At 46.0% G+C, this 17,027-nt stretch overlaps 1 protein-coding gene across 1 annotated transcript in view; it reads right to left on the bottom strand.

Moving 5' to 3' along the window:
* The window catches only part of COL22A1 (collagen type XXII alpha 1 chain), a 381,368-nt gene that overhangs the window by 19,993 nt on the left and 344,348 nt on the right, over positions 1 to 17,027 (bottom strand). Inside the window, exon 44 of the mRNA XM_063925140.1 lies at positions 3,544 to 3,597. Coding sequence (XP_063781210.1) covers positions 3,544 to 3,597 — 54 coding nt within the window. The remainder of the gene's footprint in view (positions 1 to 3,543; positions 3,598 to 17,027) is intronic.

Below are 17,027 nucleotides of genomic sequence, written 5' to 3'. Positions count from 1 at the left end.
GGCAGCAGCGCAGAGTGTGTGTGAGGTGACTGTCACTGTGTTGTGTGTTTGTGCTACATGCGGCAGCAGCGCAGAGTGTGTGTGAGGTGACTGTCACTGTGTTGTGTGTGTTTGTGCTACATGCGGCAGCAGCGCAGAGTGTGTGTGAGGTGACTATCACTGTGTGTGTGTGTTTGTGCTACATGCGGCAGCAGCGCAGTGTGTGTGTGAGGTGACTATCACTCTGTTGTGTGTGTTTGTGCTACATGCGGCAGCAGCGCAGAGTGTGTGTGAGGTGACTATCACTCTGTTGTGTGTGTTTGTGCTACATGCGGCAGCAGCGCAGAGTGTGTGTGAGGTGACTATCACTGTGTGTGTGTGTGTGTTTGTGCTACATGCGGCAGCAGCGCAGAGTGTGTGTGAGGTGACTATCACTGTGTTGTGTGTGTTTGTGCTACATGCGGCAGCAGCGCAGAGTGTGTGTGAGGTGACTATCACTGTGTTGTGTGTGTTTGTGCTACATGCGGCAGCAGCGCAGAGTGTGTGTGATGTGACTATCACTGTGTTGTGTGTGTTTGTGCTACATGCGGCAGCAGCGCAGAGTGTGTGTGAGGTGACTGTCACTGTGTTGTGTGTGTTTGTGCTACATGCGGCAGCAGCGCAGAGTGTGTGTGAGGTGACTATCACTGTGTTGTGTGTTTGTGCTACATGCGGCAGCAGTGCAGAGTGTGTGTGAGGTGACTGTCACTGTGTTGTGTGTGTTTGTGCTACATGCGGCAGCAGTGCAGAGTGTGTGTGAGGTGACTGTCACTGTGTTGTGTGTGTTTGTGCTACATGCGGCAGCAGCGCAGAGTGTGTGTGAGGTGACTATCACTGTGTGTGTGTGTTTGTGCTACATGCGGCAGCAGCGCAGAGTGTGTGTGAGGTGACTGTCACTGTGTTGTGTGTGTTTGTGCTACATGCGGCAGCAGCGCAGAGTGTGTGTGAGGTGACTATCACTGTGTTGTGTGTTTGTGCTACATGCGGCAGCAGTGCAGAGTGTGTGTGAGGTGACTGTCACTGTGTTGTGTGTGTTTGTGCTACATGCGGCAGCAGCGCAGAGTGTGTGTGATGTGACCATCACTGTGGTGTGTGTTTGTGCTACATGCGGCAGCAGTGCAGAGTGTGTGTGATGTGACTGTCACTGTGTTGTGTGTGTTTGTGCTACATGCGGCAGCAGCACAGCGTGTGTGTGATGTGACCATCACTGTGTTGTGTGTTTGTGCTACATGCGGCAGCAGCGCAGAGTGTGTGTGAGGTGACTATCACTGTGTTGTGTGTGTTTGTGCTACATGCGGCAGCAGCGCAGAGTGTGTGTGAGGTGACTATCACTGTGTTGTGTGTGTTTGTGCTACATGCGGCAGCAGCGCAGAGTGTGTGTGAGGTGACTGTCACTGTGTTGTGTGTGTTTGTGCTACATACAGCAGCAGCGCAGAGTGTGTGTGAGGTGACTATCACTGTGTTGTGTGTGTTTGTGCTACATGCGGCAGCAGCGCAGAGTGTGTGTGAGGTGACTGTCACTGTGTTGTGTGTGTTTGTGCTACATACAGCAGCAGCGCAGAGTGTGTGTGAGGTGACTATCACTGTGTTGTGTGTGTTTGTGCTACATGCGGCAGCAGCGCAGAGTGTGTGTGAGGTGACTGTCACTGTGTTGTGTGTTTGTGCTACATGCGGCAGCAGTGCAGAGTGTGTGTGAGGTGACTGTCACTGTGTTGTGTGTGTTTGTGCTACATGCGGCAGCAGCGCAGAGTGTGTGTGAGGTGACTGTCACTGTGTTGTGTGTGTTTGTGCTACATGCGGCAGCAGCGCAGTGTGTGTGTGAGGTGACTGTAACTGTGTTGTGTGTGTTTGTGCTACATGCGGCAGCAGCGCAGAGTGTGTGTGATGTGACTGTCACTCTGTTGTGTGTGTTTGTGCTACATGCGGCAGCAGCGCAGAGTGTGTGTGAGGTGACTATCACTGTGTGTGTGTGTTTGTGCTACATGCGGCAGCAGTGCAGAGTGTGTGTGATGTGACTGTCACTGTGTGTGTGTGTTTGTGCTACATGCGGCAGCAGTGCAGAGTGTGTGTGAGGTGACTGTCACTGTGTGTGTGTGTTTGTGCTACATGCGGCAGCAGCGCAGAATGTGTGTGAGGTGACTATCACTGTGTGTGTGTGTTTGTGCTACATGCGGCAGCAGTGCAGAGTGTGTGTGATGTGACCATCACTGTGTTGTGTGTTTGTGCTACATGCGGCAGCAGTGCAGAGTGTGTGTGAGGTGACTGTCACTGTGTTGTGTGTGTTTGTGCTACATGCGGCAGCAGCGCAGAGTGTGTGTGAGGTGACTGTCACTGTGTTGTGTGTGTTTGTGCTACATGCGGCAGCAGCGCAGAGTGTGTGTGAGGTGACTGTCACTGTGTTGTGTGTGTTTGTGCTACATGCGGCAGCAGCACAGAGTGTGTGTGAGGTGACCATCACTGTGTTGTGTGTGTTTGTGCTACATGCGGCAGCAGCGCAGAGTGTGTGTGAGGTGACTATCACTGTGTTGTGTGTTTGTGCTACATACGGCAGCAGCGCAGAATGTGTGTGAGGTGACTATCACTGTGTGTGTGTGTTTGTGCTACATGCGGCAGCAGCGCAGAGTGTGTGTGAGGTGACTGTCACTGTGTTGTGTGTGTTTGTGCTACATGCGGCAGCAGTGCAGAGTGTGTGTGAGGTGACTGTCACTGTGTTGTGTGTGTTTGTGCTACATGCGGCAGCAGCGCAGAGTGTGTGTGAGGTGACTATCACTGTGTGTGTGTGTTTGTGCTACATGCGGCAGCAGCGCAGAGTGTGTGTGAGGTGACTGTCACTGTGTTGTGTGTGTTTGTGCTACATGCGGCAGCAGCGCAGAGTGTGTGTGAGGTGACTATCACTGTGTTGTGTGTTTGTGCTACATGCGGCAGCAGCGCAGAGTGTGTGTGAGGTGACTGTCACTGTGTTGTGTGTGTTTGTGCTACATGCGGCAGCAGCGCAGAGTGTGTGTGAGGTGACTGTCACTGTGTTGTGTGTGTTTGTGCTACATGCGGCAGCAGCGCAGAGTGTGTGTGAGGTGACTATCACTGTGTTGTGTGTTTGTGCTACATGCGGCAGCAGTGCAGAGTGTGTGTGAGGTGACTGTCACTGTGTTGTGTGTGTTTGTGCTACATGCGGCAGCAGTGCAGAGTGTGTGTGAGGTGACTGTCACTGTGTTGTGTGTGTTTGTGCTACATGCGGCAGCAGCGCAGAGCGTGTGAGATTTTATTTATGTAAAGAGATAAAGCTGAGCGGCGTGCTTCCACGCTGTACACATAAGGCCCGACACGTATGTGCCCGCAAGCCTGTTAACCCACTTTTTAGCAGCGTTTAGTTTTATTATATAGATTCTAATGTATTTGTAATAGACTAAATATTCTTGGTTTTGACCATGCAGCGAGTGCGCTTTTTTACACTGGTAATTATTTAGGGGTCACTATCATGGATGTCCCTACAAATCTTATCACAGCCTTGATTCACAGCAGACTTACAGATGGTCCTCGAATCCCTCTCGGGCCCTGATGACCTGGTGGTCCGGGATCCCCCTAATAAAATGCAAAGAAAAGATCAAAAAAAGAATCAAATGTTTAAGCGTAAATAATATATTCACGTTCGGTTTGGGACTGAGACTGTAAGAGTCACGCTGAGAATATCCTCATGTTAATTATAGCAAGACACGGGAACTGGAGGCTGCACAATTAAACACATCTCATCCATTAGCATGACATAGCCATAAAAAAGAAATATCCACAGATCATTTACTAACTTATCTGCATAACGCATAATTCTGACACCTAATTACACCAAAAGCTCAGGCGGAACTTATCGATATTTTATTTAGTCAGCTCGTTTAATTTCTTTCTTTCTTGCATGAATTCGCAATATTCACGTACAGATTGCATCTACTTCTAAACAAGGCTTCTGTTATACAGCAACCAAAATACGGTGACGCAACACGTTCCCCACTGTAATTTTATTCTGCTTTTTGTTTAATTAAGTATCGGATCCAACCGTCTATGAACTAAAGAGGTTCTCGCTGGAACCGTATCAAACTAAAAACATCTATAAAAAAGATAAATCCTAAATACATATTCTACCATTTGAGGGGTGCAGAGAATACAGCAATTAGGAATATTTATGACCAGCACTCAGAGTTAACGCCTGAATGATGTAACTGTCAGGTCTGGTCTGATTGGTCGGTCCCAAAGGGGAAGGTGAGATTCCGCACAGACGTGTTCTCAGAAGAGCATTGAATACATTATAAATTATATATGTCAAAGCAACTTGCAAGGCAGTATATATTCCAGAGTTTAATTTGTGGCATCACTCGTGTGCGCGTGTGACAGATTATACAAAACCATACTTGCCTACTCTCCCGGAATGGCCGGGAGGCTCCCGAAAATCGTGTGGCGGCGCTCCCGGCCCCCCGGAAGAGTGGGCAAGTCTCCCGGCCGAGCGCCCACCACCCGCAACCCCCCGCATCTCCTAACCAACCCCCAATGGCGCAGTTGAAAGTGGGCGGTCTGGGGGTCAGATGACGCGGTTCGGCATTGTCGGCATTGCTAGATAGGGGGCGGAGCCATGATTACGTGAGCATGCAGCCACGCCCCCAATCCCACCCGTAAACGTCAGCCTCCACCATCGCCACGCCTCTGCTGCTCTGACCTGGCTGCCTCCTCTCGGAGGGGGCAGCCAAATTGTCAGTAATGTCAAAGTCAGAAAAATATCCCTATACACGCTGCCATATTTGCACCTCATGCTGGTCCGTGCTGCGCATGCGTGCGCTTTCCCGTGATAGCGCATACCCGCTGATGCGTGCACCCGCTCGCATCGGTATGCGTATTTACGGTAAAGAGTATGTAGTCGTAGCGTGCGACCCAATCGTTACATATTTTCACAATTAATGTAGTTTGTAGATCATGGTCCCTTTGATAGTTTCTGAAAGTTTAGTTAATATAGAATGTCCCTGAGCTGAGGAATCCCTCTTTGTATTGTGGGAAGGGTCTAACAAGAGTCATGCAGCAGTGTTTGGTACCCATCGGAAGAGTATTTAATTAGCAATATTCCGGTGTTGGTTTGGAGCGTATTAATCGCTCGTGCGAATAGTTATGGACATAAGAAGTTTATGTCCATTTCTATTATTTACTCATACTCAGGTATGCGGCGGGAAACCTAGTTTCCCACCCACCTGAGCTGTTTGAAATCGTCACAGCCCACCTGTATGAATCAACCTATGACCTTTTGTTATGATACAGGGCCGAATTCCGACGTCCAATGGACAATGGGATTGTAGGGACTATGAGATTGCATTGTGTGAGGGGCATAAATAGGCAGGCCGACCATATCCAACTTCACTCTCTCATCAACGGTTTTCTGCTGATAACCGGGAGCTGGATATCGAGGCGCATGCGATCATACCCTTTGTGCGTAAGTTTCTCTCCGTAATCATTGTCTTACTGTGAGCCAATTTCTCTCATCTCTCTCCATTTCTCTCTCTCTCTCTCCTTTCTCTTTTCTCTCACATCTCCCCTAGACTAGTATTGAATTGTATTAGATAGTATTGTATTTTGGTTAGGAAGTCTCTGTTATATTGTAGTGTATCATTTGTACTGTTATCCCCTTTTACAAGTATATTAGATATAATACAGTTAATAGGCTTTGGACCCTAAACCAGTATCTGTGTATTTCCTATAGTGTTAAGTGTTCACTTGAGCGTCGGTGACGCTCAAGCAGCTTTGTAGTTAGTCAGGTTACACAAGGTTGCACTTACACCCTGTATTCACATTAAGGTATTCTGTGTATTTCATTGGTATAAGGTTTAGACATAAAGGTATAGCGTTGTGAGCGTCAGCGCCGCTGGTGATCTCCTCGTGGTCTCGAGCGTCCGCTACGCCATAGCGAATCATTACTCTAGTCATAGCCCTTAACGTGCTGTCCTGTGATCGCTGGGCCGTGAGCGAACGTGACGCTTGAGCGTCTCGCCTACGGCGGAGCGATCGTTACGCAACCAGCGTACCCGTACGGTACTTCTTAAATAAACAGCGTACAGTGTTCTTAGACTTCATAAAGGGTTGTTTATACGACAAAGGAATTTAGCATTGTCAATTGGGGACTCGTCCTATCCTTCTCATATCTGCACTAGGTAGATCAGCAGACATTATCCCCCCAGCAAAGGGTGGGAGGTTGTCTCGCAGTGCTGTGCTGACGGGATAAGCGTCTGCTTCGCTTAGACAAAGAGTGCTGAAGGAATCCGGGAACCGGAAGTAAGAACAAAACGCTTGTGTCTTTTAAAACTGTTTATTTCTCTTCTGTCTTGCGTATACACGCACGCATACATATATATCTGCATTTCTTTTTTCAAATTTCGTATATCACTATTCCTGTTTGCCAATTTTTATAGTTGATAGAAAGTGCTAAAAGAGATTTGCTGTTATTTCATAGTAGAGGTAATAGTTAAAGTATAGACCAACACACGGCTTGTCTGGGAGATAAGGCAGTCAGTGTGGTGTGCGGTAGATGATCAGGGATCATCTACATTGATAAAAGTAGAAATTGTGTTACGGTGGATCTTTGTTTTGCGTACACGTGTCACTAACAAAGACTAGCGTACGCAATCCAAAGGCAGACGCACGCAGCGTTCATTACGCAACGTAGCGTCCGGTTACGCCCACGTAGCTCAAGTCACGAAAAGTTGGATTTTAGCGCAAAGCGATAATTAGCGCAAAGCGATAATTAACGCAAAGGCGATAAGTAACGCACAGCGGTAGATAACGCGACGCGGTAAATAACGCAAATCTATTTTTGGAAAAATCTGAAATTTAGTTTAACAGATCCTGCTCCTAATTGGTAACACAGCTGGGCTGAAGAAAATTTCTGCGCAGAAATAGATATAGAAACAAAGTGTACATGTGTTGAGTGAGTGTGTTTTTATCACATAAGTTTATATAACTTAGAGGTTGAACCAAAAGGAAAGTCGGGTACTCGTCAAAGGACATACGTGTAAGTGACATATACGGTGGCTAGGGAGGCATCCCTGGTTAAATAATATTTGAGCATTAGAGTATAGCGGACCATAAGGTAACAGACCAGGAGGTCATAAGGTAACAGGTTAAATAGACAAAGAGGTCCGCTATAAAGGTACAAGAGGCACAACGCCTGGGGTGTTGGTGCAGAACCCATATAGGCCATACAAGCTCTTGCTGAAGGAATCGCGGCCGGAAACACCGATTCCATTGATCTTTCAGTACATGACAAGTAGTGCTTATGTACTGAACGATTGTACCGCACGTAATTGTGTGCAGTAGTTAGTAATCTGACCTAATACCATTAGAGTAAAGTGGTCACAAACGCTATTTGTACATTCTGACGTGATTTGTGTAATTTTTTATTTTTGGAAGGGAAGTTCGCTGGTCACTCAGGAACTATCTAACAACCCCACCTTTACTGGAAAGAGTAAGTGTCCTGCGGGTAACCCTCATATGTTCCAGTAAACAGAAGGTTCCATAGGGGCCCTGTACCGAGTACGCCAGCACCATATCGGTGTGATCAGGTCGTATTGGTCGAGGTGGGCGAGTGAGTGGGGTACTCGGTAAACCGCCACCGCCGGCCTATTTTTGGACAATTTGGTTTGCTGTAAGGGTTCGCTGAAGACCGTGATATAAAGATCACAGGAGTAGTAAGCAACACCTGCAGATTATGGGGGCCAATTGTTCAGGTAGGGGGCGATCAACCTTGGTTCGGGTTGATTCAGAGAACCGACCCGTCGGGTCGGCAAGGTACATCATGTGTGAAAAATACGGAAGTCACACAGAATCTTTATGTGATGAATGGGAGAGAATGACTGTACAAGACAGGGACAAATTCCCAAGAATAGGTAGCTTCAGTCCAGAAGTGTTACAAAATTTAAGGAGGAGGATATGTCTCCTAAAATCAACAAAGAGACGAATTCAGCATCATGATTATTTACAGTTATGGCACCAGGAAGGTGAGATACAGAGAGGTTTGGCTCTGGCGGCAGGATCTGGGGCAGTCAGGAAGCTGATAGCCACAGCCCCTCCTCCACCATACATTGCAGGAGAGAAGTTGATTGCGGAGAGAAACGCACTGGGTTGTAAAACAAAAACTCTTAGTAACCCTGTAAATGTTAATGATGTTAACCAAGTAACTCATGCAATTATTAACCCGTGCAAGATGTACCCTGTTTTGAACCTTCCTCAGGAGTGTGATCAAGAAGACGATTCAACAACAATTTCAGCTCTCTCTCTCGCGGCCACCATAGCAGAGACCACAGTAGGCACAACAACACCCACGAGATTAGCGAAAGCCCCTAGCGGAGGGATAGGTGAGGTCGTGTCAACGGGTAAGTACGGCACCATGCACTACACTGAAACAATTTCACCACAAGTTGTAGAATCTACACAGAATGAGGTTGTTAGACTTGCTCCTGTAAGGGTAATAGCAGTTCCCAATGGAAAAACAGATGTGTCTGGAGCCACTCCCATAAGGAACATTGCCATGTACACTCCATTTTCCCAAATGGAATTAAGAACAATAGTGTCCGAATTTCCTGACCCCAGGAAGGACTTAGTTGCTAGCCAAAAATACATCAGGGATCTAGGCAACACTGTAGAACCCAACAACAAGGATTGGCAGATACTGCTAAGAGCTTGTTTACCTTCCAATGTCGACGCAACTCAATTTTTAGCTGACTGTGCATTGGATAAAGATGTACCGCTTACAGACGTGTACAACAAGGATAATGTAAAAAGGATAAATTTACAGCTAAAGGAGTATTTCCCAGCCGTTGTTAAATGGAACAAGATATTCTCCATTAGACAAAAAGAGTCCGAGACGGCATCAGAATATTTTCACCGGGCACTATTAGAAATGGCAAAGTACACTGGAATAGAAGACATTAAGACCAACCCAAACCATCAAGACGTAGCAGTATCTGTACTGATGGATGGTTTAAAGGAAACATTAAAGACTAGGGTACAGACCACGCAACCATGTTGGCGAGGTCTGTCGGTGTCCACTTTGAGAGAGGCTGCTACTGATCACGACAGAAACATCACTAGACACAGGGAGTCGCAAAGTGATAAGTTAATGTCAGTAAGTATACAGGCGCTGACCACAAGGCAGCCTGCGTATGTACCATCGAATCCTGTAAGTAAATCAACTGTAATAACTTGTTATTCCTGTAACAGACCTGGACACTATGCACGAGAATGTAGAACAAAGAGTGTACAAAGATCTTTTCAACCCCCTAGACAACGACACGACACACGACATTGGGAGCAGGGTCCACAGAGGCGGAGTTTTGAGCCACATACAGGGGAAACAAAAAGATATCCCCCGAACAGAGACTGGCATGCCTCTGGTAGTTCCCAGCTAACTCCCTCACAAGTAGTCGCTGCCAGCGGGGTACAGGCAGGTCACCATACCCAATAGGGGTGTGGCCATACCTGTAATCTGCAGCCAGTTAAGTTGATTGCCAGTCTTGGAAGCGAACCAGAGATTGCAATCAATGTAGCTGGTAAAACTTTAAACTTTCTTGTAGACACAGGGGCGGCCAAGTCAGTGATAAATTCGACAGTGGGCATGAGAACCACTGGTAGGACAATTCCAGCCATGGGAGTAACAGGAGTAGTCCAGCACTACCCTGTTAGCAAACCAGCCGAGATTACAATAGGGCCTTTGCATACCAAGCATTCCTTTTTGCTGGCTGCATCGGCACCAACTAATCTCCTGGGTAGAGACTTACTATGTAAAATGGGTTGCGTCATTTATTGTACTCCTGAAGGTGTATTCTTGGACATTCCTGAGAATCACGCTCAGGAGGTACGAGACATGTTAGACTCCCCATCAAAATTAATGTCACATTCCATTATGACAAATAGGAATCCATCCCAAGTAGAAGAGATGACATCTCAGATACCAGAGTCACTTTGGACAAAAGATGGACAGGACACTGGATTAATGGCAAACGTAGCTCCAGTAGTTGTACAAGTAAAAGATGGTAGGATAGCTCCAAAAATCCCACAGTATCCTCTGAAGCCAGAGGTGGAGTTAGGAGTTTTCCCAGTAATAGAACGCTTGCTGCAACAGGGCATTCTAGTAAGAACGTCCAGCACAGCAAATAGTCCCATCTTCCCTGTTAAAAAGAGTGGGGGGAGGGGTTACAGGCTAGTGCAGGATCTAAGGGGGATTAACAAAATAGTTGAGAGTCAGTTCCCCGTAGTGCCTAATCCAGCTGTCATCCTAATGCAAATTCCTCCCACTGCCAAATTTTTCACTGTTATTGACCTCTGCTCCGCATTCTTTTCGGTACCTCTGCACCCTGACAGCCAATATTTGTTTGCTTTTACATACAGAGGAGTCCAATACACGTGGACTCGGTTACCCCAAGGTTTCATAGATAGTCCAAGTATATTTTCTCAGGCTTTGCATGATTGTTTACAGTCTTTCCAACCGGAGAGTGGATCAGTATTGATACAGTACGTGGACGATTTACTGCTGTGTTCAGATTCACTGGAAGCCTCTCTGAAGGATACGAAACAGCTCCTGTTTCATCTTTCAGACACAGGTCACAAGGTTTCCAAAGACAAGTTACAATTATGCCAGACTAAGGTAAAATATTTGGGACACTGTCTAACACAAGGACTGAGACACCTGACCGCTGATAGAATCCAAGCCATTAGAGACATGACACTGCCACAAACCCAGCAACAGATCAGGATGTTTTTAGGAATGTGTGGGTATTGCCGTAATTGGATCCCAGGGTTTTCCATATTGGCGCTACCTTTGCAGGAAATGGTCTCTTCAAACAAACCTGATCGGATTTCGCATACAGACGAATCCGAAGCAGCATTTGAGAGACTTAAGCAATGCCTAACGCAGGCACCAGCACTAGGTATGCCAGACTATGGGAAACCCTTTGAACTATACGGAACAGAAAGTGCTGGGTGCGCAGCAGGTGTACTAACCCAAAAACACGGTGACGCCAGCAGGCCAGTCGCATACTACAGCGCCCAGCTAGACACGGTAGCGCGATCTCTCCCCACATGCTTGCGTAGCGTTGCGGCGATAGCATTGCTAGTGACAAAAAGCGAAGATGTCGTGCTAGGCCACAACCTCACAATCCATACACCACATGCGGTATCTGCCTTATTGAATTCTGCCCAAACCAGACACGTCTCATCAGCAAGGTTTACAAGATGGGAATTGGCATTAATGGCCCCAGTAAACATCACCATAAGGAGATGCAGCGCATTAAATCCTGCAACATTTCTACCAGGTGTGCCTGGTCAGACACAAAGGGTGGAAGGTGAGAGTGATGGGGAAGGAGGATTTAATGCAAAGGAAGATACACATGATTGTATGGAATATTTGACCCAAAATTTTACCGCAAGGCCTGACATCAGTGACAATCCACTGGAAGATGCAGAACTCACGTTCTACACTGATGGTAGTTGTCATAGACAGTCAGACTCGGGAGACTTGTGTACTGGATACGCAGTCGTAGATGACCAAGACACCATAGAAGCAGAACCGCTAGGCCCACCTCACTCAGCCCAGGTTGCTGAACTGGTCGCCCTAACCAGAGCATGTGAATTGGCTAAGGGCAAGTCAGCCAATATCTACACCGATTCTAGATACGCCTTCGGGGTAGTACATGATTTCGGAGCCCTATGGCGCCTCAGAAATTTCATGACGGCAGCTGGTACACCGATAGCGCATGCAGCTCACATAAAAAGGCTTCTAACAGCGATACAGGAACCCGACAGAGTGGCTGTTATCAAATGTAAAGCACATACATATAGTCAAGACCCAGTGTCACTTGGTAACAGCCGAGCAGACGAAGCCGCAAAGCTTGCAGCTGCTACCCCCATACAGACAGACACCACACAACTGATGGTATTTCATACCATCAACACACAAAAGTTGTGTGAGATGCAGAATTTGTGTTCCACACAGGAAAGAGCAATCTGGAAGGCAAAGGGATATGGCCAGGAGTCCTCAGGGCTCTGGACGGATGGACATGGTAAACCAGTGGCCCCCAGAGCATATCTTCCATGTCTGGCTGAAGCAGCTCACGGGCTGACTCATCTAGGCAAGGAGGGAATGTGCAAATTGGTAAGAGCATACTGGTGCGCCCCAGGATTCTCCTCTCATGCGAGTAAAAGAGCAATGTCATGCCTTACCTGTCTGAGAAAGAATATTGGAAAGGCAATACCTACAGAACCATCCCATATCCCACCTGCCGGCGGCCCTTTCCAGGTAATACAAATTGACTTCATTCAATTACCCCCATGTCGAAATTTGAAATATGTACTTGTTTGTATAGATGTTTTCTCGAATTGGGTCGAAGCATTTCCAGCAGCTACAAATACCGCTATGTTTACAGCTAAGAAAATTGTGCAGGAATTTGTATGTAGATATGGTATCCCTAGAATCATTGAAAGTGATAGGGGTACCCATTTTACAGGTGATGTCTTTCAAGGAATGTGTAAATTAATGGGTATTGATAGCAAGCTGCACACTCCGTACCGTCCACAGGCGAGTGCGAAGGTCGAAAGAGTGAACAGCACTATTAAAAATAAATTGAGTAAAGTAATGGCAGAGACAGGACTGACGTGGCCAGAAGCTTTACCCATCGTTTTGTATAGCATCAGAACCACTCCCAGGTCCCCTCTTAATCTGTCTCCTTTTGAAATCTTGTTTGGTCGACAACCGCATGTCATGATTAACCCTCAGGATGATTTGAAATGTAACAATGAAGTAACTGTAAAGTACTTAATTAACATGAGTAAACAGTTAAGGAATCAAAATGATAATCTGAAGTTGGTGATTCCTGATTTACCAGATAGTAATTGTCATGACATTGAACCTGGGGATTATGTAATGATACGAAATTTTCTACGCTCAGGTTGTCTTATTGATAGATGGGAAGGACCATACCAGGTCTTATTGACTAGCACCACAGCATTGAAGGTTGCTGAGAGAGAGACTTGGGTCCATTCATCCCACTGCAAAAAGGTTGCTGATCCAGAGAAGTCCCGTGATAAGGAACAGACGGTAGAGGTTGTATCACTGGAGTGTCTGTTCCAGGAGGACTGAGGCGGCACCTGAGCCTTGAAGACCGAAAGCAGTTGTCGACTCCCCTCTCCCTTTTATTGTTTTTCTCCACTTCCCATCCCCTCTCCCTTAAAATTTCTTTTCCCCCCTTCTCATTCTTCTCCATTTCCTCCTCAAAGATGGACTTGCCCCAAGAGACTGTGATCCGGATTATGATGTTGACCATGATGTTGACCAGAGCAGTCTGTTCCGGCGAGAGTACCATAGAGGTCGAGAGAGGTTCTGGAATGGGTTCCGATTATGATGATGGAGGCGTAGTTTTCCAAGATCAACCAAACCAACAAGCAAAGGCGAGTATCAGAAAACGATCCGATAGCATTGATCATAGAAGAAATTGTGACGGATTGTTAGCTGAAGAAAACTGTATCTGTAGGCTCTGTGATAATCTGGTTGAAGATGGATGCATAAAGAAATGCCAATCCAGTTTTAATATCCATATAGACCGGCATCCATTGAGTGACTATCACTCCTTAGTGGGTAACGTATTAAACCAAACAGATTGTTGGGTATGCTCTCAAGTACCTCAGGGTCATAGCAAATCAGGGCTAGTACCATTTCCTTTAACGTTAGGGGAGGTACTTGAGCTAAGTGGTGGGAGACCGGTGGACCGGAGGTTTAATATCTCCAGCCCTCCTAGTTTGAAGCTCCACCAATACCATGTGGATAGGTCCCTCTTATGTTTCAACATCTCCAATCCCAGAAAACCGGGAAATTGGGAAGTGTCGTGGAGCAATTTAACCATGACCTTTTCACACAGAGCAGATAGAATGCCTACAGATACAGAGCTTGTACGCCACATAGCCAGTAGAGGAAAATCTTTCCGGTATCGATATACCTTAGGAAATAGGATTACTAGAGTTGGAGAGGTATCACCAGGATACTGTGCACATATCGTACAAACTGATACGTGCATTAAGCAGATGGAAGAATTAGGGTCAGGAGATTTCACCTGGAAGGTTTGTAACATGGTAATGTCCTTCTCCGTCCCATATGTTCTCCCCGATGATGCATATTTCATATGCGGGAGAAAGGCGTACAAGTGGCTTGCCCCAAACTCTGAAGGATTGTGTTATATTGGAAAAGTATTGCCTGAAGTGATGACTGTTACACATGACAAAATGAAGGACATACACCGTGGTGCCCAAGCTCCTTATACTCACACTCATTACGAGCACCGAGTTAAAAGACAACTGTCAGAAAGGTTAGAGCATCCGGCCTCTGATCTTATCCATGAATCCACCGGGATTCAGGTTCTGGTAGCGTTAGATTTCACTCGCACCGCTCGAGGAGTGATGAACTATAAATACATTTCCGCACTCGCCAATTTGTTAGATAATATCACTGAAATGTATGATGACACGTTTAGATACACTGGAAGAGAACTTCAAGCTTATAAAACAGAACTAGTTCAGCATAGGATGGTTCTTAATTATCTTACAGCAGTAACAGGCGGATATTGTGTTACATTGGCAACACAGTACGGCATAAAGTGTTGCACGTATATCACAAATAGCACCGAGGATCCGGTAGAGGTCATAGACCAAAAGATGGACGATATTCTCCAATTGAAGTGGGAATTTCGTCGAAAACACAATCTCACCCTTGCTGCTGTAGGTAATGAGCTGACTGGTTGGGTGTCATGGTTGAACCCGCGAAATTGGTTCTCCGGTTTGGGAGACTGGGCTCAAGGAGTCATAATGGATGTTGGAAAGTTTCTACTATGTATCTTGGGTGTCGTTATATCGATTGGATTGATATTTAGATGCGGGCAGGCTTTAATGAGGTGCAAACAAAGTACAAAAGTGATGAGCTTGAGGAGTGAGGAAACTGTAATTAACCTGGATTTGATTTATGACCCAATGATAGAAACCAGAATGTGATGAAAATGCGATTATACGGTCCGTTTCTTTCACCTGTTTTTCTGCTTTTCTCCAAGATACAAAGACCCCCTTGGACGAGGAAGTTGACGAGACGCTATACAGACAACAGACAAGCACCAAAGATGAAGTTTTGACAACCTATGATATGGACACTTGATGAACTTTGCCATGGATCCCCAGTTTCCCTAGTATTTTTAAACTCACGCTAGCCCAACATTTTTTGTAAATCTGATGGCACTGACAAAGCTATTTGCTCATGCCCAAGGAGCAATACAGCGCAAAGAAGACGACTCTCAACAGATACCGAACACAACTTCAACGACAGATGTACATTTCCCTGACATAGAATATCATTGCATTTTCCATAAGTGTTCTTTATCTTCATCTCTACAACCCTCAGGTAATGACACACATAGACGATAGGGAATACAGGCACAGATATCAGCAACCACATACCTCCCCCATTCATGTATCATCAACTAAAATGTGCATCCCCATTTTGTTACAACTGAAAGCCGAAATGAGCTCGGTAAAGTTTGACAGCCCATCCACAGACCCGTACCACGGGATAAGAAGGAATTCAAATGTATACTTCGCAATACCTCGAAGCTTGATTTACAACACGTACGGCACGATGATACATGACCCTCCAAACATGGACTCATACACACATGCTTCTGCTATCACACTAGGTCATACCCTCTTCACACCTACTCCTCTCTCCTCCCTCACCCAACCATGGAAATGAATTAACCCCTGACATATATTTTTCTCCTTTTGAAATGTTTTAGAAGGTGGCAGTTATTACTGACTGCCAAAGGGTGGACTGTCAAAGTCAGAAAAATATCCCTATACACGCTGCCATATTTGCACCTCATGCTGGTCCGTGCTGCGCATGCGTGCGCTTTCCCGTGATAGCGCATACCCGCTGATGCGTGCACCCGCTCGCATCGGTATGCGTATTTACGGTAAAGAGTATGTAGTCGTAGCGTGCGACCCAATCGTTACATATTTTCACAATTAATGTAGTTTGTAGATCATGGTCCCTTTGATAGTTTCTGAAAGTTTAGTTAATATAGAATGTCCCTGAGCTGAGGAATCCCTCTTTGTATTGTGGGAAGGGTCTAACAAGAGTCATGCAGCAGTGTTTGGTACCCATCGGAAGAGTATTTAATTAGCAATATTCCGGTGTTGGTTTGGAGCGTATTAATCGCTCGTGCGAATAGTTATGGACATAAGAAGTTTATGTCCATTTCTATTATTTACTCATACTCAGGTATGCGGCGGGAAACCTAGTTTCCCACCCACCTGAGCTGTTTGAAATCGTCACAGCCCACCTGTATGAATCAACCTATGACCTTTTGTTATGATACAGGGCCGAATTCCGACGTCCAATGGACAATGGGATTGTAGGGACTATGAGATTGCATTGTGTGAGGGGCATAAATAGGCAGGCCGACCATATCCAACTTCACTCTCTCATCAACGGTTTTCTGCTGATAACCGGGAGCTGGATATCGAGGCGCATGCGATCATACCCTTTGTGCGTAAGTTTCTCTCCGTAATCATTGTCTTACTGTGAGCCAATTTCTCTCATCTCTCTCCATTTCTCTCTCTCTCTCTCCTTTCTCTTTTCTCTCACATCTCCCCTAGACTAGTATTGAATTGTATTAGATAGTATTGTATTTTGGTTAGGAAGTCTCTGTTATATTGTAGTGTATCATTTGTACTGTTATCCCCTTTTACAAGTATATTAGATATAATACAGTTAATAGGCTTTGGACCCTAAACCAGTATCTGTGTATTTCCTATAGTGTTAAGTGTTCACTTGAGCGTCGGTGACGCTCAAGCAGCTTTGTAGTTAGTCAGGTTACACAAGGTTGCACTTACACCCTGTATTCACATTAAGGTATTCTGTGTATTTCATTGGTATAAGGTTTAGACATAAAGGTATAGCG

Source organism: Pseudophryne corroboree, chromosome 5 (assembly GCF_028390025.1).
Source record: "Pseudophryne corroboree isolate aPseCor3 chromosome 5, aPseCor3.hap2, whole genome shotgun sequence".
NCBI classification, from domain to species: Eukaryota; Metazoa; Chordata; class Amphibia; order Anura; family Myobatrachidae; genus Pseudophryne; species Pseudophryne corroboree.
This window is presented reverse-complemented; position numbering and strand designations above follow the sequence as displayed.